At 53.6% G+C, this 20,017-nt stretch overlaps 2 protein-coding genes across 6 annotated transcripts in view; one reads left to right on the top strand and one right to left on the bottom strand.

Annotated features, from left to right (window-relative positions):
• CBL (Cbl proto-oncogene) overlaps positions 1-8,884 on the top strand; it is a 99,409-nt gene extending 90,525 nt beyond the window's left edge. For 3 of the 4 annotated variants that reach the window (XM_086339642.1, XM_086339643.1, XM_086339644.1), the window contains one exon: positions 847-4,193. In XM_086339642.1, coding sequence (XP_086195768.1) covers positions 847-1,127 — 281 coding nt within the window. In that variant the 3' untranslated portion in view covers positions 1,128-4,193. Of the gene's footprint in view, positions 1-846 lie in introns of all 4 variants that reach the window. The other variant, XM_086339641.1, reaches the window with a different exon arrangement.
• A 654-nt stretch (positions 8,885-9,538) lies between these two features.
• MCAM (melanoma cell adhesion molecule) lies at positions 9,539-17,398 on the bottom strand. Of its 2 annotated transcripts, XM_086339656.1 has the most exons (16): positions 17,202-17,397; positions 15,261-15,385; positions 14,967-15,171; positions 14,811-14,881; positions 14,611-14,698; positions 13,374-13,553; positions 13,150-13,271; positions 12,903-13,065; positions 12,689-12,807; positions 12,473-12,614; positions 12,214-12,335; positions 11,965-12,106; positions 11,794-11,865; positions 11,488-11,635; positions 11,062-11,179; positions 9,539-10,583 (listed from the first exon to the last, which is right to left on the bottom strand). In XM_086339656.1, the coding sequence occupies exons 1-16, from the start codon at positions 17,266-17,268 to the stop codon at positions 10,554-10,556; spliced, it is 1,914 nt and encodes a 637-aa protein (XP_086195782.1). In that variant the 5' UTR covers positions 17,269-17,397; the 3' UTR covers positions 9,539-10,553. The 2 variants fall into 2 exon arrangements, with proteins under 2 accessions (XP_086195782.1, XP_086195783.1); XM_086339657.1 differs by lacking the exon at positions 11,062-11,179 and having other exon boundaries at positions 17,202-17,398.
• Between the last annotated feature and the right edge of the window lie 2,619 nt (positions 17,399-20,017).

The following is a 20,017-nucleotide window of genomic DNA, read 5'->3' on the forward strand; positions in this document are numbered from 1 at the left end:
CCCAAATTGGGAAGTTAAAGCTGATTTAGACTGTTGAGAATTTTGCCTGACTTAGAAATAAGGTTATTCCTTACACCCTGGCTCTGCCTATGCTGGGGGTAGTAGGCTTTCTGGCTCATCTGAGCATGTGTGATGACAGTGGTAATTCAGCTTGATGATTCGGAGCACACATTCCTGACTTCTAGGCCCTGTCCCGCTGGAAGGGAGGCGTACTGGCTCTGGAAAGCACACTGAGTGGGCCTGGAGCCAGCCCACATTTGGACCTCGACTGTTAAGGGCTGTCCTTCTTGCACCTGTGGCTGCCTGGGAATGCAGCGGCCAGAGTTTCTGTCACTTTAGTGACGGAAGACAGCCTTTAGGACAGCTGGTGAAAAAAGATACATGGCCTCCATTGCCCAAACAGGCAGTGATCCCTTGCCACCCAGCCTTGTTTAATGCTTCTTCACTGTGACCTCGGCTTATTTCTGTTCCTTGATTTGTAAAGGGAGAAATCTAGTGTCTGCTCTGGCCCCTCAGAAATGTTTTTTGACTTATTCAGGCAGTAATGCATGTGAAAATTTGGTGCTCAGTGTAAAGCGTGTTGCAGATGTGTGTGTAGGGCAGCGTGGTCCCCGTCGGTAGGGCAAGTGCATGGTGTCTTTAGAAAGTTGTCCTGCCATGAGAGGAAGGCTGTACACTAAAACCCTTAAAGCTGTAAAAACCCAGCCGTGTGACTGAAGAACACATGGACCCGACTGACAGTGGGTCAGTAATATCTCATACTAACACATTGTTATTAGATGAGGCTTTCTCCCCACCCCCACCCGCCCTCAGATTTGCAAATATTCTCTTTCCGATTTCTTCCAGACTTCACTGAGAGTGCCCAGGTTCCTGAGAGGCCACCCAAGCCGTTCCCTCGGAGAATCAACTCTGAACGGAAAGCAGGCAGCTGTCAGCAGAGCAGTGCTGCCGCCTCGGCCGCTGCCTCCCCGCAGCTCTCCAGCGAGATCGAGAGCCTCCTGAGTCAGGGCTACTCCTATCAAGACATTCAGAAAGCCTTGGTCATTGCCCACAACAACATTGAAATGGCCAAAAACATCCTCCGGGAATTCGTTTCTATTTCTTCTCCAGCCCACGTTGCCACCTAGCACACCCCCTGCCTGCTGCAGCTTAGAGGACCGAGGAGCCGGGAGCTCTTGCTCAAGTAGCACCCAAAAGGGCGGCTAGGTTCCTTTGGAAACTTCACAGTGAGATCTTGCCCTATCTGTGGGGTATCACATCTGTGGTTCCAAGATTTCAAAGCAGTGGACTGAGGACGGAACAGCTAGGAGGCTTGATTCTTTTCTTTGTTTTAAGAGTGCATTTGAAGGTGTCCTTCAGTTCCCACTTGGAAAGAGTGGATTTTTGTGAAATGGTAGCCTACCTGGGGAACAGTCCAGAAAGCAAAAGTACTGTGCTGTAAATCCTAATTGAGGACTTAAGACTTTCTTGGGTTAAGGATATGGTTGTGTGCGTTTTGTCTGTCTGTCTGTGGTTGTGTGTGTCCTGTGATTATAAGATTAACCTGCTGTGTGTGTAAATTCCAGGCGGGGAATTAGCACAAGAGGTTTAGGAAGGAATCTTAAAGACTTCCATCTACTGTGGTTTTCTCCCCAACCCCAGTGTGTGTTACAGCTCAGACACTCCCCTCTGGCTTGGATTACCATGTGCATAGCTGAAGTCTTGTATTTTTAGAACACGTCCCCCCGCCCCGCTCTGTCTTTTCCCTGTCTCCTCCGCCCTCCTCCTCCTCAGTGTCCGTCATTGGCAGTGGGCTTGCTGTGATCAGCCTTACTGATGCCAAGCAGCTTATAGGATGTTCTTTATAATGTGTGATGGTGTTGGTTTGTTTGGTAGATAGATGGGAAAAAAGTACTGTTGCTCTGTCATTATGGTCCTGTTTGATACTCGAAGCGAACACTGGTCACTCCAAAGCACTGTTTCTATAGGAACATTGAATCTGTTTTTAAAAAGATGTTTTAATTATCATAATTACATAATGACTGATATGAGATAGAGGCCTTCAGATACATTCCATGCTCTCCCCAGAAAGTAGTCTGCGGGAGCCAGTTGCCTTGGTGCCAGGTATGTGTTCTAATGTAGGTCATGAGATTTTCTACTTAATGGAAAGGGGAAATCATTTGTTTCCGGCATGGCTTTCTGGCCCAAATACCATGAAGCACTTAGGAAGCTCCGTTCACACGCTCTCTACCTTGTTATACATAAAATGCACACAGCAGACAATAAGGATTTCTCTCTTCAGCTTTTCTTCCCAGTGAATTTCAGCTTATATGGGTGTCTCCCTGTGATGATGAGCCAGGTTATATTTTCAGAGATGAGTGTTTTCTTTGCTCTTTACGGAGTCAGGGGATATCACTCCAGGGTAGCACAGCATTCTGCTGACAGTTAGCACCAACCCTACACTGGTGCTGCCTGGCGACTCGCTTTTCTCTTCGTGCCTATGGCTTTGGGAATGTAGCATTTCCTTCTTCCTCCCCGTCCCCTTTCTTTTTCCCTTTAGCTCTCAGATACTCTTTAGTGACTGTGTTCCCTATGGTCTTTAGACATCACTGGTGTAATCAATGCCTTTACTGCACTCAGACAACATTGACAAGCCCTGCAGCTTGTGCCCTTGCCAGCTGGTAAAGAAGACTCAGAGTTCGTTGGTCTGTTCCTGTAGATGCTGCCAAGGGACCTCTTGATTTCAGTTAGTTCTCCAGCCTGAGCCTTTTAACTGACTTCCCTGGCAGTGGGTAACCTTCCTCCTGGTCAGAAACAAGCCTGCTCCTTGATAAACCCACCTGCCTCACAATCTAAAACCTGGTTTTGTCTCACAATCCAAACAGAAATGACTTTGCATCTGTTTTCTTTCCCATGTTATCATCTTTGGACTTAAAGCTTTTTCTAACTCTTTTCTTAGCTTTCAGTTACTCCTAGATCTTTTGTTTTTCTCCTCTTGCCTCCGAGCCATTTACATTCCCAGAGTGGATGGTTTGGGGATTCTTGCTGAATTGCCGTGGTTACCCAGTGTCTTCCCTTTATGGCAGAAAATGACACAGCCCCCAGCAGGTGCAGGAGGGCCTGAATCCGGGTGGAGGGGGCAGAGGAAGGCGACAGAGAGTAGGAAAGAGGAAGCTGGTGTCTCCCGCTGAAAGCCAGTGTAGAGCTTCACTCGTGGCAGCGCTCAGTTTTGCACTTTGTTCAGATGTGGAAGGCCTAGGTGAGGAACTGGAAAACATGGCGGCAGCCTGCATGCCTCTGCTGCTGGAGATTTTCCTCATCTGCAGATACTGCCTGTAGCCTGAAGATCTGTCAAGAGAACAAAGCAGTGGTTCTGCAAATCCTTTGTCTTTTCAAAGTGCATGCAAAGTCTTCTTTGAAGATTATGTCCTTACTTATATACGCTAAAGGCAAGCTTATCCTTTTTTTTTTTCATAATGATTCATTGGGTCATTCAGTACTCAACAGTTCATTGAGTACCTGTGTGGTTCATTGGGTCAGCCCTCAGACTCGGTGTTGAACATATGCACCATTACTTGGCCTGGTTCTTAGCTTGTCGGTTGTTTGTCTATGGGCACTCAGGGTCTCAGACCTTTCTGTGAGAGGTTCCTTTGGGTGCTCTGAGTTCATGCCTGGGTCTGAGCCTGAGATTGCTGGGTGAGCCTCAGGCAAGTTTTTGCATGGCTCTTGTTTTGAGGATATTTCCAAAACCCTAATTTCTTAAATTTTCCCTTGAGGCACCAGTCACCCATGCTTCATCCTCAGTTTGTGTGGCAGTTTTTAATTCTTTGGTTCTGCTCTGAATTTAACTAAATTGCCCTTTGACAAGTGGGCTTTGAATGTTGCCATTTGGAGCAATCACATCCCCTTTCTCCCTCTAAATTACAGATGGTTCCTCCTCTGTTAGCTATCAGGTAAGTAAGGTAAAAACCACTTTGCTGTTTTCCCTTTGCTCAAATGCATTAGGCTCTTCGGTTCAGCCCTGCTTCCCCATGTCTCCCTGGACTGCTTTCCACAGCCCTCCTTGATGCTGGGTGGCTGTTTCATCCACTGCCCCTGCCATACTCCTTCCATTAAAGTCAGGGGTTCTCAAGGTGGAAAAAAACCTGTGGGCTCAGTGATACACCTACCTCCCTTTAGGTAAATAATAGATTTGGCAGTCTGTCGTCTCAGCATTTATCTGTTAATATCAGTAGTGGTATATACCTGTGGGTGGCCATGCTGTCCCCTAACTCTCTTTGTGCCCCTAGCCCTGCTCTGCGTGTTGTGCCATCCTTCTGTTCTTTTGCTTCTCATGCAGACTCTTAACACCAGGGCCCAGGGTGTGGGATAGTACTGCTAGTATCATTTAGCTGTTTTGTGGATTTAGAAGAAAAATTAGGGGGGTTGCTATTTCTCACACTTAAAATATTTATTTCCTCTGTAGAAAAGTAAAATATATTTTATGGTCCAATCAGAAACCTCACACATGAATTTTGTATATTTGCTTGCAAAGTAGGGACCAGCTGTATGTTCCCTTTAACAAGATCTTGATCTTTTTGCGTGTGACCAGCAATGGTGTTAGTGCAGAATATTCTCCTACCTCACGTCATGAGAGGCAGAGGGGTACAGGCCGTCTTCCCAAACTGTAAATCTCCTCTCTTGCTGTTGGCCTTTCTGACTCTGCAGTGACCACTGCCCATGGAATAACGATTCTGACCATTGGCCTGGCTCTCACAGAGTGTGTGTTCATTCAGCAGGTAGTTCTGAGTGAAAACCATGAGCCTGGAGTGCCAGCTCTGTGTTCTCCCTGCCACCACAGGGCGGTTTACTGATGTTGAGGAATTGTGCTTGGACTGTCTAGCATGTGCATTTGGCCCTAAAATGCCCATTCCCAGTTCACTTGTGCAGTTTATAGTCACAGCTCTGTGCAGACATACGTTTCCTTATAGAGCTGTCCTGGTTAAGAATCAGTTCAAGATGCTCCCTTTAACCCTGTTACCTTCCTATAGTTTTGACAATGTCTGGGAGATTCCTCCATGTAAGTCTCATGGATTACCCACCATTTTTATGTGTTTACAGCCTGTTTGGTGGGTCTGTTCATCGGCTCAGAGTTGCACAGTAGAGCAGTCAAATGTTTAAGGAAAGCATCTGCCTATAGTCCCCTTTCCACTCTAGTGCCTTCCTTGATCTTTTTACTCAGCTGCTTGTATTCCTATTTCCCTTTATTAGGAAGTTTTCTTAGGACCCTTCTAGGTTTTCAATCATTCCACAACCTTTCTGCTAATCCTGTGTCTCTTTAGAAGGGCTGAAGTTTCGAGAGGAGGATGAGCACCTGTCTCTAGGTCCTGATGGTCCACCAGTTGTTTGGTCTCCCAAGAGCCAGGCAGTGAAGTAGACTGAACTCAGTTCTCAGAAATGTCAGCCTATATAGGAGTATGGAGCTTAGAGACCCTGGAACTTAGTGTAAGAGTCAACACGTTATTCTCCTCCTGGATTTTCAATGCCCTAGAAATTTGATCTGAAGTATTCTCAGCATAAAGCATTACTATTACTTTGATCTCAGTCTACATTAGCAGCCTCATGTTAGAAATGCATGTTGCCACTTAATGCATGGAGGAGGGTGCATAGTGGAAGAAGGTCAAGGCTGTATATTTGACCATCCTGTTGAGCAGTCCTTCGGATACAAGAAACAGAAGAATTCAAGTAGAAGAAAGGAGGGAGTCATCAGGATGCAGAGTATCTCCCAGAACCCAGCGAAGCAGTACAGTTGATTCTGCATGGAGCAGAGAAACTTTGCAACTTGACCTTTCTCCTCCAAGTAAATCTGTTTGTCAGTAATGTGTGGCCCTGAAATCAGAACCCTAGTCCTCAAGTCCTCATGACCCCCCAGTTTTAGGGATCCTCGCTTTAACAGATACCCAGCTCCTCTTGTTCATATTCTCAAGGAAGACTGTCATCAGCCCAGCATATTGATCAGGTGTGAACACCCAACCAGTCAGCCTTTGCCACACAGGGCAGCAGCCGCATGTTCAGGTGAGAAGAAGGGGCAGTGGGAGGTTCTGACTGGAGGTGAGGGAGACCCTAAATCATTTTGGGTTGGCCAAAAAGTTCGATCAGCTTTTGTGTATGATGTCATGACATGAAAACTCAAATGCACTTTTTGGGCAAACCGATACTTCAGTAGTAAAGTTTACCATACTGCTTTCTCGAGAGGGGAAAGGCAGGCGTGGGACTGTATCTGGGACATTGAAGAAATGCTTAGGTTAACGTTAACTTGGGTTACTGTCTTCACTGCTTCTTTATTGCCTGTTTTTCTTTCCCTTATGAGGCCTGGCATCCAAGATTTCTTCCCTCTTTCTTCAGGACCCGTTTCTTCTGTTCCAGAGCTAGTCTGTCCTTAGGTGACATTTCTTAGCCTTCATTTAATCTCAGGTTTCTGGCTGGCTTTCAGTTTCTTCAGAGAGCAGATCCCAAACCCCCTGTCGCCCCTGCCTGTGGACTTCTGGGCTCTCTTCAGGTTTTAGTGCTGAGAACATCCTCATTCTCCAGGCGCGTGGCCTCAGTCCCTCCACGCCCTCCTCCCCGCCCTCTTATCTAGTCTCCTCTGCAGTGATGTCCTCAGGCAGGCCTTCTGCGGTACCTCAGAAACTACTTTGCAGTGAGAATTTATGACACTGGGACAGTTGCCAGGATGTGAATTAGGTATAGATTCCAGTTGAGAGTTGCTCCTGAGAGCTCTTTCAACAGGATGCATCTGTCCTCCCTGTCCGGTTGCTTCCTTTGTCATCCTGTAGTAAAGCCTTTATTTGTTGGTTTTTTAAAGCCATGCTTCTGCTTGCCTGAATCTTCTGATCTTATTTCTCTCATCCCAGAGCCTGTCCCTTGTTATTAATGCATTTCATAATTACTTACAACTTTTTAAAACTACTGGAGTCATTTGATGTACATTGAAGTTGCCTAATAATCCAAAGATACATACTGAGGCCCGTGGTAAAGGCTGGGGCCTGTGTGTTTGAAATTCCTTCTGGGCTCCAGAATTCAGGGGCAGAGGGACAGCAGTGCCACTTGGCTTCACCGAGTCCTAGGAAGTCTGGGTTGGTTTCAGAGAGGGAGCACCAATGTTTCTTATTTCCGGAAAATAGCCCAGGAGTGAGTGGGGGAGTCGGGGTGGGGAGAGCCAGGCCTGCCTGGGGGCCTCCTGGCAGTCTTCTGGAGAACACAGTGCCAAAGGGCCAGCTGTTGACTAACAGACTAACAACTGTTTGGACATCTTGCTGCCCCTTCCCTTGTTCAGTGCTTGAGAAAAATGTAGCTGACCACTCGCTGTGTGTGTAGAGAGCAGAGGCTGAACGCCAACCTACTGATCTGGCAGTGGAACAAATCAGAGTTCTCATGCCCGGCCCCAGATTCTTATCCAGCCCCCAAAATGTGAGAGGCGCCCTTCACAAATTCTCCTCCTGCCGCTGGATCACTTTGGGAGGCCAGGGGATCCTGCTCGGTACCGGCTGGCTGAGCCTCCGCAGGCCTGGCGCCGCTTCCGTGCTGGGCCCCGCGTTGGCGGGGTGTGTGCCTGCACCCAGCATTCTGACATAGGTGCTAGCGTGCCCTGAGCGTCAGTCCCTCCTCCCCACCTCCCTCTGACCGCGTTTTGTGGCCGAGGAAGCTGCGCTTATGGCTGTCTGGAAGCTGATGGGGCAGGGGACTGCTTACAAGGCTGTAGACCACGTGTATTCTCTTCCTTGGCTTCTTCCTTCTGCTGTTGGGGTGAGTGAGCCTGCAGGCGCCAGGCCCACGAGAGTGGATGCCTCCTGACCTGCCCGTCTCATCCTCGTTCTAGTGTCTTGGCCTTGGCCTCCTGCTGTGAAATGTGTGGCAGGGGCGTGGCAGCTAGGAGGTACCTCCTCCCTCTGCTTTCTGGCTGTGGTGACTTGGTATTTTTAACCTTATATATCTTTTTCCTTTATTCAAAACAAAACAATTTTTAGCACACTGAAAAAAAAAAAAAAAAAAACCAAACATTTTGTGCCTTTCTAAGGCAGCACTGTATCCCAGGCTGCATTTTAGGACTTAATATGGAAATACCAGAGTCTTAGCTCCTCTACCTTGAGTGTCATTAGTTCTCTAGTCTGGGGGAGAGGAAGTGTCTCCGTGCGGCCGGCGGGGTGGCACCCAGGTGCAACGGGTCAGCGCTCCCTTCTCCCAGCCACAGTGCTGAGTTGGAAGAAACGAGCATTGTACCCCAGGATCGTTTGGTTGGCTCCAGTCAAAACCTTAATTGTCAGGTTGGATGTTCTGTACTCAGCAGGAGACAGAACGTTGCATGACAGCCAGGTGTCCTCTGGACCGTCTCAAGTGACGCAGCCTCCCGATCCTGTCAGTGACCCACCTGCATGGAACAGTGTAGGGTGGACTCCCGAGAAGAGGCGGTTGTCTGTCTTGTCTTGTCTTGATGCTGGATCCTGAACTGGCCTAGACCTCCTGCCTCTCTCTTAAGACTTGGCTTTCCTTTCATTTGAAAACTTCAGTCATAGAGCATTAAGCAGATGGTGCCTCTGCAGGGGCGAGTTTTCCCCTGGGCAGGGCGGCAAGGACCACGTACCGGAACAGAAGCCTGTCCTCAGTATAGTGGCCACTGTAGGTTTCAACAACAACTAAAGTTTTCTGTATAATGACGTTTTACTTGCCTCTTTCCCTCTTCTCAGCTCTTCCTTGCCTATAACTTAATAAAGAATCGGGAGATAGAAACAGTTCTTTTCAAAGTCCTCCTTATTCAGGATTTTGACATTCTTGGCCTGGGTGGGGCTGGAGAGAACTTGATGCTTTCTCCAGAATGAAGAGTCCCATTTGTATATCAGTGTTAAAAATAAAACAAAATGAAACCTTAGATGAGATTTTTGTGGACTATTTTAAAAATGTGTCATTAATATAAAAAATTATATTAGCAGTATTTAATCATTCTCACCTGTAAAGAATAAAACAGAAGGTAAATATTCTTACAGAGAATAGCAGAGCTTTAAGAGTCATTTTCATTTTAAGTCCATTTTGTTTTGCCAATGTATTAATGTTTAGAGGTTCTGTTATACTAATGTTATTTATTAATTTTTTTCACTTCCATACACAGTTAACTAAAGAGCTTTTTCAGGCACCCATGTCTGTAAAAAATATTTTTAAATAAAGTTTCTTTTGTTGTAGCAGACCAGAGTTCTTGCTCATTCCTGGGTCAGGGAGTAATACATTGGGGAACTATAGGGCCAGATGTATAACCCCACCAGTTCATCACCAGACGTCCGTTCTGCTACGTGGAGGGCCGTCTAAATGACAGGAAAGGGGCAAAAACTCTCTGCCGACAGCTCACCAGGCTCTGCAAGCTGGTGATCAGGGCAGCTGTGCTGCTAAGGAGCAAGGTTATCCTCTGTGTTAGAGCTCGAACCCCCTGCTGAGAAGCAGAGATGCCCTCTGGTCCCCGCTTTTTGGCACGGTTCCAACTGCAGGCCCCAGGCTGCTGTGGTACCCATGATGAATAAAAAACTGTGTAAGATTAAGGGACAATTAAGCTTTATTTTTCATATATATATATATATATACACACACAATATATAAAAAGGAAACAATTTGCAAATTTACAACCTAACAAAACTGTATATATACACACACGCACACACACATACACGCAGATACACATACACACCCCAAAGCTCTAGCCAGGCCCATTTCTCATCTCCAAGTACCATTCTCCCATTAGAACCCTGGTGCTAATATAACTTTATAGCCTTAACCCTTGTAAAGGACAATCTGGACCTCATCTCCAGCCCCCACCCCTAGCATTCAGTCATAATGTGATTCCTAGAGAGGGTGGGGGGAGCCAAGTGAAAGGGTGCTCAGGCCCAATGGCCTTCACTCCGGAAAGCTGTGCCCGGCATCCTCACTGACTATCCTGTAAGGAACACCACCAGGTCCTGGCTTCAGCCCAGGGAAAGAAAGGAGTGTTGCAAAAGGGACTCCAGAGGCAGGCAGGCAACTGCTTCCATTTACTGTGGGGGGGTTCTCCCCACAACCTAAGTGAGGAGCAACCCTCACCCGCGGAGAGAGGCCTGGGCTCACCTCAGCCACACTTCAGCAATATGACTGGATTAGGAAGCCAGCCCTGGAGCAGGAAGTCAGCTCAAGATAAACAGGCTACCTAATTTGGTTGCTGGTAGAAGACCGGTACTTACATCCATAATGTGTAAAGAGAAAACAAGTTCTGTAAGAAACTCTCCTATGCATTTCTGGGATACTGAGGGCCCCTCCTTGGTCTCAACAAATTGAGACCGTGGTGGACAGGTCCCCAAAGAGGGGGCCTCCAGGGCCACACGAGGTCTTTCTCAGGACAGCTCGGGTCGTGGCCCACGTGCCCTCTGAAACGGGGTCTGCAGGTGAGCTGGAGGGGGGTCTTCTCTACTTCAGTAGTCCACTTTAGAGGCTTTGGCGACCATCCTGAGTGCTGGGGAGGAGGGTGAGCAGGGAACGGGGGAGGTTCCAGGCAGGGGAGGGAGCGCTGTGTGATTCAGCGGCTAGTGCCTCAGATCGATGTATTTCTCTCCCTAAAGATGGGTGAAGAGCAGAAGTGAGGCAGGAATTCAAAGACACAGACCAGGGTTTAGGTGTGAGCACTAAAAGGGAGGAGGGACCGAAGCCACAGCTGATGGACTGGGTGCAGCGCCTGGAGGGAAGAAGCCAGGGTGGGGTGGGGGCGGGGGGTGGCAGGGCAGGGAATGAGAGATGAGACCCCAAATCACACTGGGCCGCACGTCACACCTAGTGATGTGAGCCACCAGCGCCGTTCAGCAGTGGTGATGGACTGGGTCCTGCTCTTGGTCCTGGGGGCTACCTTCTCCGGGGTCCCTCAGCCACCTGCCTGGCCCTACCGTCTGTGAGTAGTGTTAGGGAGGCGAGGTGGGAGCTGCTCCCCATTGGAGACAGGAAGGATGAAGGACAGAGTTAGTGTTCAGCAACCGTCAGCCCCTGCTGCTCCCAATCCCTGAAGACTGTCAGGCTCTGGCCACAGGAACTGCCTCCTACCTGGTCTCCTGGAGCCCTCTTGTCACCGCTGCTGCCCTGAAGGAGGCCCATCTCTTCTGGGAGCTTATCTGACTTAACTTCAACTACAAATTCGCTCTTACGAGACGGGGGCAGCGTGCTGGGAGGAGGGAGGGAGGCAAGAGGTTGGCAACTTGAGGGCAAGGGAAGGGGGGCTGTCAGGAGGGATGGGGCACTGGGTGATGACGGGCCCTTGGGTGTTCTGGGCCAGCTCGGGGAAGGGCAACAGGGAAGAAGGGAAGCAGTGTGGTGGAAGGTGCTGGGTAGTGGTGGGAAAGCAAGTGCCCCACTCCTGCTCCTGACGGGCGAGTGGGCCGGGGGCTGGTGGGGCAACGTCCCCGAGGAGGCAGCAAGCTGGCAGCATGAGATGGGGGGGTGGGTGTGCAAGATGCCAGGTACCGTGCTTACATCTCTTGTTTGCCTGACCGTCCACAAGGCAGCTTGCCCTTCTTGTAGAAGAAATAGAGGACAGCACCCAGCAAGGCCAGGACCAGGACGCACACGGTCACAGCCACGATGACCACACCCTTGCTTTCGGGCTCTGTCAGCTTCTTCTCTGTTCCACAGAGACACTCGGAGTCACTCCCTGCCCCAGGCTGCCACGTTACCATCACTGCCCTGCCCAGTCCAGGGCTGATGGAAGGTTGGCAGCTGCCCAGAGCTCCCCTGGGCTGGGCAGGGCAGAATGAGGGTGCCCAGTCTGGCCCAGCTCACCTGTTGAGGTGCCATTGGCTCTGGCAGGGGGGCTGACGGTGGAGGTACTGAGGTTGCTGGTTCTGTTGGAGTCTGGGGTGGAAGACATGAAATGGATTGGGGTCAGGGGTGGGATAGGAATGAGCCCGACGTGGGCTGGTTCCCACCCCCTCTGCAGGACCCAGCCCTTACCCAGCTCCAGGAAAATGATGGTGGTGTTTCTGCCCAGGGAGTTGGAGGCCACGCACTCAGCGCCTGTCTCCAACAGCTCTGGGGTCACCAGGACGTTCAGGACACTCAGGACACTCTGCGGCTCCTGGTCTTGCTCATTTGCCTACAAGGAAGGCGACGCGGCTCAGGGGTGGGAGGGTGTCGGGCGGTGGCAGCAGAGCCCGCAAGGGGACGGCCCAGCAACTGGGAGGCTGCCGTGTGCCCACTCACCGTGCCCTGGATGCTCCACACGATGCTGGGCCGAGGGTGCCCCGAGGCTTCACAGGACAGATTCAGCACCGAGTTCTCCTTCACCCACATCTTCTTCTCCCTTAATGCCATCCACGGGGGCCCTGCGTGAGGGCAGGGCGGGTTAAGACAGCACACTCTGCCAGCCCGCCACCCACTCCCGCACTAGAGTGCCCCAGGGCAACAGGTGATTTCTGGCCCCCAAAGAGCTTAAAAACACTGACCAACTCAAGGGCCTCACCAAAAATGGCCACGTTGACCAGCTGGGAGCGGTTCAGGCCGGGAACGCTGGGCACAGAGGCCAGGCAGCGGTAGCCTCCCCCTTCCTCCCGTTTCAGGTTGTGTAACTGGAGCGCCTGCCCCTTTGCCAGTAACTTGCCTGTCTGGGGTGAGAGACGGGTCAGAGGTCACTCCCAGGCCCACCCATCCCCCCAGAGCTCTGGGCCCACCTGGGTACCTTTTCTCTCAGCCACTGGAACTGAAGGTCCTGGTTGCTCTCGGCCTCACAGTTCAGAGTGAGGCTGCTGCCCTCCTGGCTCTCAGGGGCTGCGGGGCTCACCCGGACATCAGACACATCTGGGGGTGCAGCAGTGGGGTCAGGCAGGGCAGGGCAGATTGGATTCCCTCTTGCCCCAGCCTGGCCCCCCTGTCCTGGGCCCCCAGCCCCTCACAGTTCACCACCAGCTCCTGTTGGTCACTATGCAGCAATGTCGTGGTCTCCAAGTCCAGGCCCTGACATTCATAGCGGCCACTATGCTCCTTCTGGGCGGGATCCAAGACCAGGACCCCGTTGTCATCCGTCCTCTCTTCCTCCATCTCCCTGGTGTGGAGGTTCTGGGAGAGGACGAAGGCATGATCAGAGCGGACCTCCAGCCATTCCTGCATGCCCGCCTCCACCCAGAACAGAGGGTTCCGCACCTGCTTGATGATGCTGAAGTGGGGCTGGGGGTTGCCATCAGCCAAACACCTGATTTCCACACGGTCCCCCTCCTTCAGCATCCCCTCAGGCTCCACTTCCAACCACACTCTCTCTGCCGGGTCTGCACAGGCAAAGGGGACAGGCCTCAGCCCAAGAGCGGCCTCTGCGCCAGGAGGGCAGAAGCTTGCAGGACTCAGCCCCACTGTGAAGAGTCGGTACTCACAGAAAACAGGGACGGTGACCTCCTTAGATTCTTTCATGTGGTTCCCGCTGGGCAGCCGGTAGCTGAGCTCACAGTAAAACTGGGCATCTTTGTCCTCCTTGGACACCTGTGCCTGCAGAACGCTGCGCAAGGTAAACAGACCATTCGACTCCTCCGTCTGGGATGACTGGATGTGGACCCCTGGGCAGGGAGGAAGGGGAGAAGGGTTCGGTGGGTCTCAGCTCCACCTCCATCCCCACCCTGTGGTGTCCTGAGTCGGGGAAGGAGTGGCAGGGGAGCCGCTGTAGAGGGCCATGGATCCTTATGAATGCCACCTGCAGCCGTTCAACCCAGCTATTTACTGCTTGTTATCTACCCTAAACACACATGGGCACTCATACAAGGGTGTGTGCAAATAATACTGCAGTGATTTAAAAATAAAGAGAAAACACTCTGGACGTCTACTAACCAGAATGAATGGTGAGCTAGACCATATTATAGCTATATTATATATTACATTATAGCTCAGCCATGTGAAGTGCTGGGCAGTAGGTAAACGATCAGGTAGATCTAAACAGAGCGATCCAGCAAGATTTCCGGGACTTGTTGTCAAAAGGGAAACAGTGTAGGGCAGGCCGTGCCCTTCAGATCAGGGTTTCTCTACCTCAGCACTGAGATTTGGAGCCAGAAGTACTCTGTGCCCTGTGGGATGTTTACAGCATCCTTGGCCTCACTAACCACCCCCCCCAGATGCCAGTTGCATCTCTCCATTTGCAACAACCAAAAATATTTCCAGACACTGCCAAGTGTCCCAGAGGAGAGCAAGATCAGCCTTAGAAGAGAACCACTGATTTAAGTAATAAAAAACAAAACCCTATATAGTCCTAGATATATTTACATGTGTGAGTAAGGACCTAGAAATAGGCTTGAAAGAACACATGCACACTGGCAGCAGAGATATTTCTGGGAGGGGGGTCTGGGGCAGGAAGGAAATTTTCCTTCTAGATTTTCTGAAAAGTTTGAACTCTAATGATAATATTTTCATGGATGGCTTGTGTACTTGAAAAAAGAAAAGTACAAGAGTGATTCCCCTGGCGGTCCAGTGATTAAAGACTCCGTGCTCCCAACGCAGGGGTCATGGGTTTCGTTCCTGGTCGGGGAGCTAAGATCCGGCATGCCTCACAGCAAAGGAAAAGTGCAAAGTGGCCCCCATACAGTGCCACAAGCACGGCTTCTAAGGGCAGAGAGGGTGACTTACGGTTCTTCTCCTCCTTCAGGGACTGGCCGTTCTTGTACCAGGTGACTTGAGGAACAGGGTACCCATTCCTTCCGACACAGGTGGCAACCTAAGGAGGACAGGGTGTGAGTCTTCCTAACTCTGTGACCCGGCCAAGCTACCCTCTCTGAGCTCCTGCCTACCCGCCTCCCCCAACCCCGGGCCACCCCAGCAGACCTCACCTCCACAGGCTCCTCACTGTTCACAGAAATGCCCAAGGTATTGACCTGGATGCTTGGCTCCTCCGGAGCTTCTACAAGGGAGAGAGATGGGGAGGCGTGTGGGCCCACCGCTTCCCATGCCCCACGCTGCCCACAAGGCACAGACAGGGCACTCACTGTAGACACGGAGCCGGATGCGGTGCTCCTGAGCTCGGCGCTTGCCCTGGCACGTGAAGATGCGGTCATCGTGGGGGGTGACGCCGGTCAGGACCAGAGTAGTCCCTTTGTCCTGGAGGCTGAGCCGGTTGTGGTACTCCCCAGGCTCACTCTGGCCCTGGCCCTGACGGACACGGAAGATGAGCATCCGCTTCTCCTTGTGGACCTGAGCGGAGGCAGCAGGGCGGGGGTGAGGGTCCTGGGGTTACATGAAGGGCAGGGCCTCCCGCCCCTGCTGCCCTCTTCTGCACTCACAGAAAACCAGTCCACGTGGCTGAGGTTGCCCTGGGCGTGGGAGAGGCCACACTTCAGAAGGGCTGTGTGGCCCACTTCCACCTCCACCAGTTCGGGCTCCGGCTGCTCGGCCTCTCCGGGCACACCTGGGGGGGTCGGGGGGGGCACCAGCTGCTGAGTGAGCTCCAGCTGCTCACCATGCCCTTCGCTCACACCCGCTTGCAGCAGCTGTTCTCTCTGCCACTTCAATGAGGGTTCGAAGGGCACGCTGTCCTCTCTAAGCCTCAACCACTCTGTATGATCCCCAACCTGGGGAACGGCCCTCTCCTGGCTCAGGGGAGCTGGGGATGGACATTTCTGGTCACTAGAGCAGAGACCCTGAGCGCCAGGAACTCCCAGATGAGGCTGGCAGAGGGTGGGCCAAGAGGAAGGCCCCTTTCCTTCCAGGCCCCCTCCTCCCTGGGTGAGCTCAGAGTGAGGGAATGCAAGGCATGTGCCAGGCCCAGGCACACAGGCCCTTTTTGTCCCCACACCCAGGGTAAGACATCACTACTCTACCCTTTGCCCCCCAACGCCCCCCCATAAGACCCCAATGGACAACCCTGGTCAGGAGACCCCTATCTCCTACTCCGTAAGCAGCACCTCTGTGAATTCCCACACTCTCAGGGGACCCCATCCTGGGAGTCTTGTGAGTACAGGATGGGTCAGAGTCATGGAGGGGCCAAAATCTATCCCTGGGGTTGGGGGCAGGGGTCAGGGCAAGGGCCAGGCAGTGGGCAAGAGTGACGTCAGCGGTGCCAGTGTCCTGCCCGCCCCACAAGGAGGTGATGTCACTCCATACCATCTGGTTGGACTTGGGTGCCTGGGTGGTTGCCCTGAGCTGGCTCCCATACAATGAGGGCAGATGGAGTGGTCTTCAGCCCAGAGCAAAAGCCTCAGCTCCCTGACTCGGTTTCCCCAGCGCTAGAAGAAGGGGGCAGGGTGGGGCTGGACCTTCTGCAGCACTGGAGCCCCATGCAGCCCTTTCCCCTCCATCCCCCATAAAGGTTTTGAAGGCAGCAACCGAGGGTACCCCAGGGACACTGTTGGCATGGGCACGAAGCCATGGCATTGGGTATTGCCCAGACCTCCCCTTTCCCAGCCAGCCAGCGGCTAGAACTCGGGAAACAGAGCCAAGAGAAACGAGCGACACCACTGCGGCCATACAAGGGTAGGGTGAGCTCGGGAGCGCCCAGCTCCTAGGCAGTTTCAGAGAAAAATTCCGAGGTGCAGGGGCCCTTTTCCCACCTGAATCTGGTCCCATTCCGGGAGGTGTAACAAGTCTGGGGCGCTCGCACTCTGGGACTCCACGATCCCTAGTCCCTGCCACCTGTGACCCCGTCACCCGGGTAGGCGCGAGGGGACCCACACGGCGCTCCAGCCTTTGCCAACGCCCTGGCAGGGCGGGAGCCGCCGTTCCTCCCCCTCTCGCTCACCTCTAGCCTGGCTCGAAGCCCAGGCGGGAGAGGGAGGGGTCGGTGCACCCCTCCAGCTAAGAAAGCTGCGTTTTCCAGCAACAGGCGGGCGCGGAATTCAGGATTTGGGGATGCGCTGTAGCTGCCCCTCCCGCCAAGGTTCCAATCACGCTCCCCGCCCCCCGCCCCCGAGAAAGTACCTGAAGGAAAGCTCTCCCCAGAGCCCGAAGGGACTCTACTCCGCCCCTTCCCGCTCCAGGCAGCAGCCCCCTCCCCGTCTCCCCAGTCCTGCTCCCGGGATGGTCTGGAACAGAGGCTGCAAACTGGCCACAAAGAAGAGTTGTACGCGCGCAAGGCGCCGGGTGCCGGGGACCCGGAGAGGAGGAGCGCACGCCGCCTCGCAAAGCCCCGGCCCCCGCCGGGATGCAGGCTCTGTTCCCGGGCACGCTCCGCCGAAGACCGCCCGGCCGGACCGTTCGGGGTGCGGGGCCCCAGCGAGCTCACTCACCCGCGGCGCGGCGAGAACAGCAGCAGACGGCGAGCAGGAAAGCGCAGATGAGCCCGGACCGTCCCATGCTTCCCGGCCGGAGGGCGAGAGCCAAGTGAGGGAGCGTGCGGCCGCCGGGGGCTGACGTCAGGGGGGCGGGGGAGGGGGCCCGGGCGCCCGGGCCGCCCGCCACGCCCCGCGCAGCCCACCCCCCGCCCGGCGCGCCGCAGCCCTAGGGGGCGGGCCCGGCGCCGAGATGCCCGGAGCTGCGCCGCCGAACAGCGCGGCGCGGGGTTAGGCCGGAGCCTTCCTCCCAGCCCCCCGCTAGGGAACGGACAGGGGGCAGTGACAGGTGTCTCCGAGGCGGCTGCAGGGAGAAGCTGGCCCGGATGCTGGAGTCCCACCGGGTCAGACCCCGCTTAGCCCCAGCCAGCCCTTGTAGCCCTGGGGGACCTCCTGGCGGAGGAGCCACTGGCAGGTCCTTCGTGTCCTTGATGGGGACCTCGCTCCCTTTTAAGCTCTTCTGCCCGCCGCCTCCTCCACTCCCCCGGACCTCTGCCCCAGAGAAATCGGGCTTCCCAGAACGGTTGCACCACTGCTGCGGCCGGAGGCCTGGCACTGCCCCCAAGCCTTGCAGTCCTGGCCGCTTTGAGGGAAGAACCCTGGGCCCAGGGCCCACAGAGCCAGAGGTATCTGTACTGGGGAGCGCGCTAAGGGTGGTCCCTTCCCCCCCAGCTCCTGCAAGTCTCAGACCAGAGGAAGCAGGGAGGGGCTGAATTCACAGGCCCGAAGTTGTCACACTTGTCCCACCGAGCCTGGATCTTGAGGTTTCTGCTTCTTCTGGCTTCACTTACTGAACCCAACCTGGGACTCAGTTTCCCCTGAGTGAAGAAAAGAGGGAGAAAAATGAGTTAATGGGCACAAGGTCTCCAGCTTGCTCCCCCTATACCTGTTGCTGTTTGCTGAGGGTTGAAGGACCCCCTGCAGTAGGGCTCTGGCCCCCCAGCAGCTGAGGGTGGGGGGTTTGGAGGAGGAATCAGAACTGACTCCAGGCTGCCCTGCCCAAGTGGAATCTGTCCCAGCGAGGCAAGGGGACCTGCATCTCCCCTTATTTCCAATGCCTGGGTCTTCGGGCCCCTTGAACCTGAACTAAGGCTCTGGGGAGTGAGACTGATTCTTGTCTCATAGAGAGAGACCCCCAGCTCCCTGACCCTGGGAAAGGGGTCCACATCAGCTGGGACCCCTCTAACTGGGATGGTCTAAAGGGGGCCTGGATTTGGGATAGAGTCCTGTCCTAGGCAGGGCAGCCTTGCCGCTCGCTGGTTGGGGGGAGGAGCAGGGTGAGGCAGCAAATGCCAGAGATGGGCAGGTGACTTAGAGGATGCTCCCGGATGGTGTTTTGATGACGCCGAGATGACTCTTGAGCCACATCAGCCCTCGTCTTTCAGATCCTTGCTGATCCCCTCCTCTGTCTCCATTAATTTTCAGCCAGAGGCCATGCCAGGTGGGCCAAGGCAGGGGCCTGGAGCCCGGGGTGGGGGTGGGGGGGTGAGAGAAGGATGGTGCTTCCTCATCCCCCAGAGTGAATGTATGGACTGGCCCAGGGCCCAGAATGGAATGGATGCGTTTGTTTTTGTCTGCAGGGGCAGGAATGGGAATGGCTGAAGGATGCTGTTTGCCCTGGCAAGCTCAGAGCTGGGCATAGTATTCTGCTTCCCTGCCTCCACCCCCTTCCCTTCTCTTAACACCATTAACTAATCATTCTCCTCTCTCCAGCCTGAGAGCAAAGCCAGCTAACCACCAAGGACGGTCAGTTCAGAATCCTTCCGTTGTGAGAAGAGTGAAGCTAGGAGGGGGTGGTGGAGCTGCCTCTGCGGTGAAAGGGAAGTGAGGACAGAGCTCAGGGTGACTTCTGTGTCCCACACGTCCCCACCAAACTAGCACAGAGACTGTCCTTTAGGGAAGCCAGTAGCTCAGGGTGATCTGGGCTGCCAGGGAGTAGGTGGTAGAGGTCAGGGGGCAGACAACCTCAAGAAGGCTTCATTGAGTGGGGCCCGCTAGGATTCCAAACCAAAGAGGTCAAGTCCTTGGAGAGGCTTCAGAGGGGATTGGAGGCAGGAGGAAGCAGAATGATGGCAGCACAGGGTGAAGGAGCAGGAGGTGGAGGGTGTCTGAGACGGGCTTCTCCGTTTCTCTGAGATGCCAGAAGCTAGAGCGTCCACAGCTGCAGGAAAGAGGAAGCAGACGGGGAAGAACTTTCAGCGAGAGAGGATGGAGGTCCAGCAGAAGGGGGGAGCCAAGGAGGCCACTGTGGGCTTTCCATTTGCAGACACTGTTGTGCCTGGACTCGGTGGAGGCAGCCTTGCCCAGATGCAGGCCAGGATCAGCAGAGCCCCAGACCAGAGCCCTAAGTTCCCTGCCTCATTTCTCTCCAGAAAGAATGGGTAGGAAGGCTGCCTTCTTCACTCCCACGGCAGACCCAGGGGGCACAGAAAGCCCTTGGTGCTTCTCTTGGGCATAAGTCTGACCACAGGTAGAGAAACTGAGGCTGCGAGGGGTGGTGGCCACGGTCTGAGTCCCTCAACTGCTGTCTCCGGGGTGAGTGGGGGCTTTCATTGCATTGTAAGATGTGGGACCCCACCCCCATCTTCCACGTGGAGGTGGAGGTAAAAAGACAAGGCTAGTCCTGCCCCGGGGGGGTTAGCCCTGCTGGGGTGAGATTAAGCCCAGGAGTCCTCTCTCATAGTGGGTACAGTGGTCTCCCACCCACCCCTTCCAGTAGAGGGGCCTTAACCAGGAGGATATGAGAAGGGCGGGCTGAGCAGAGGAAGGAAGCC

This window comes from Bos grunniens, chromosome 15 (genome assembly GCF_055505025.1).
Source record: "Bos grunniens cultivar Pamir isolate PY7600 chromosome 15, Bosgru_T2T1.0, whole genome shotgun sequence".
Taxonomy (NCBI): Eukaryota; Metazoa; Chordata; class Mammalia; order Artiodactyla; family Bovidae; genus Bos; species Bos grunniens.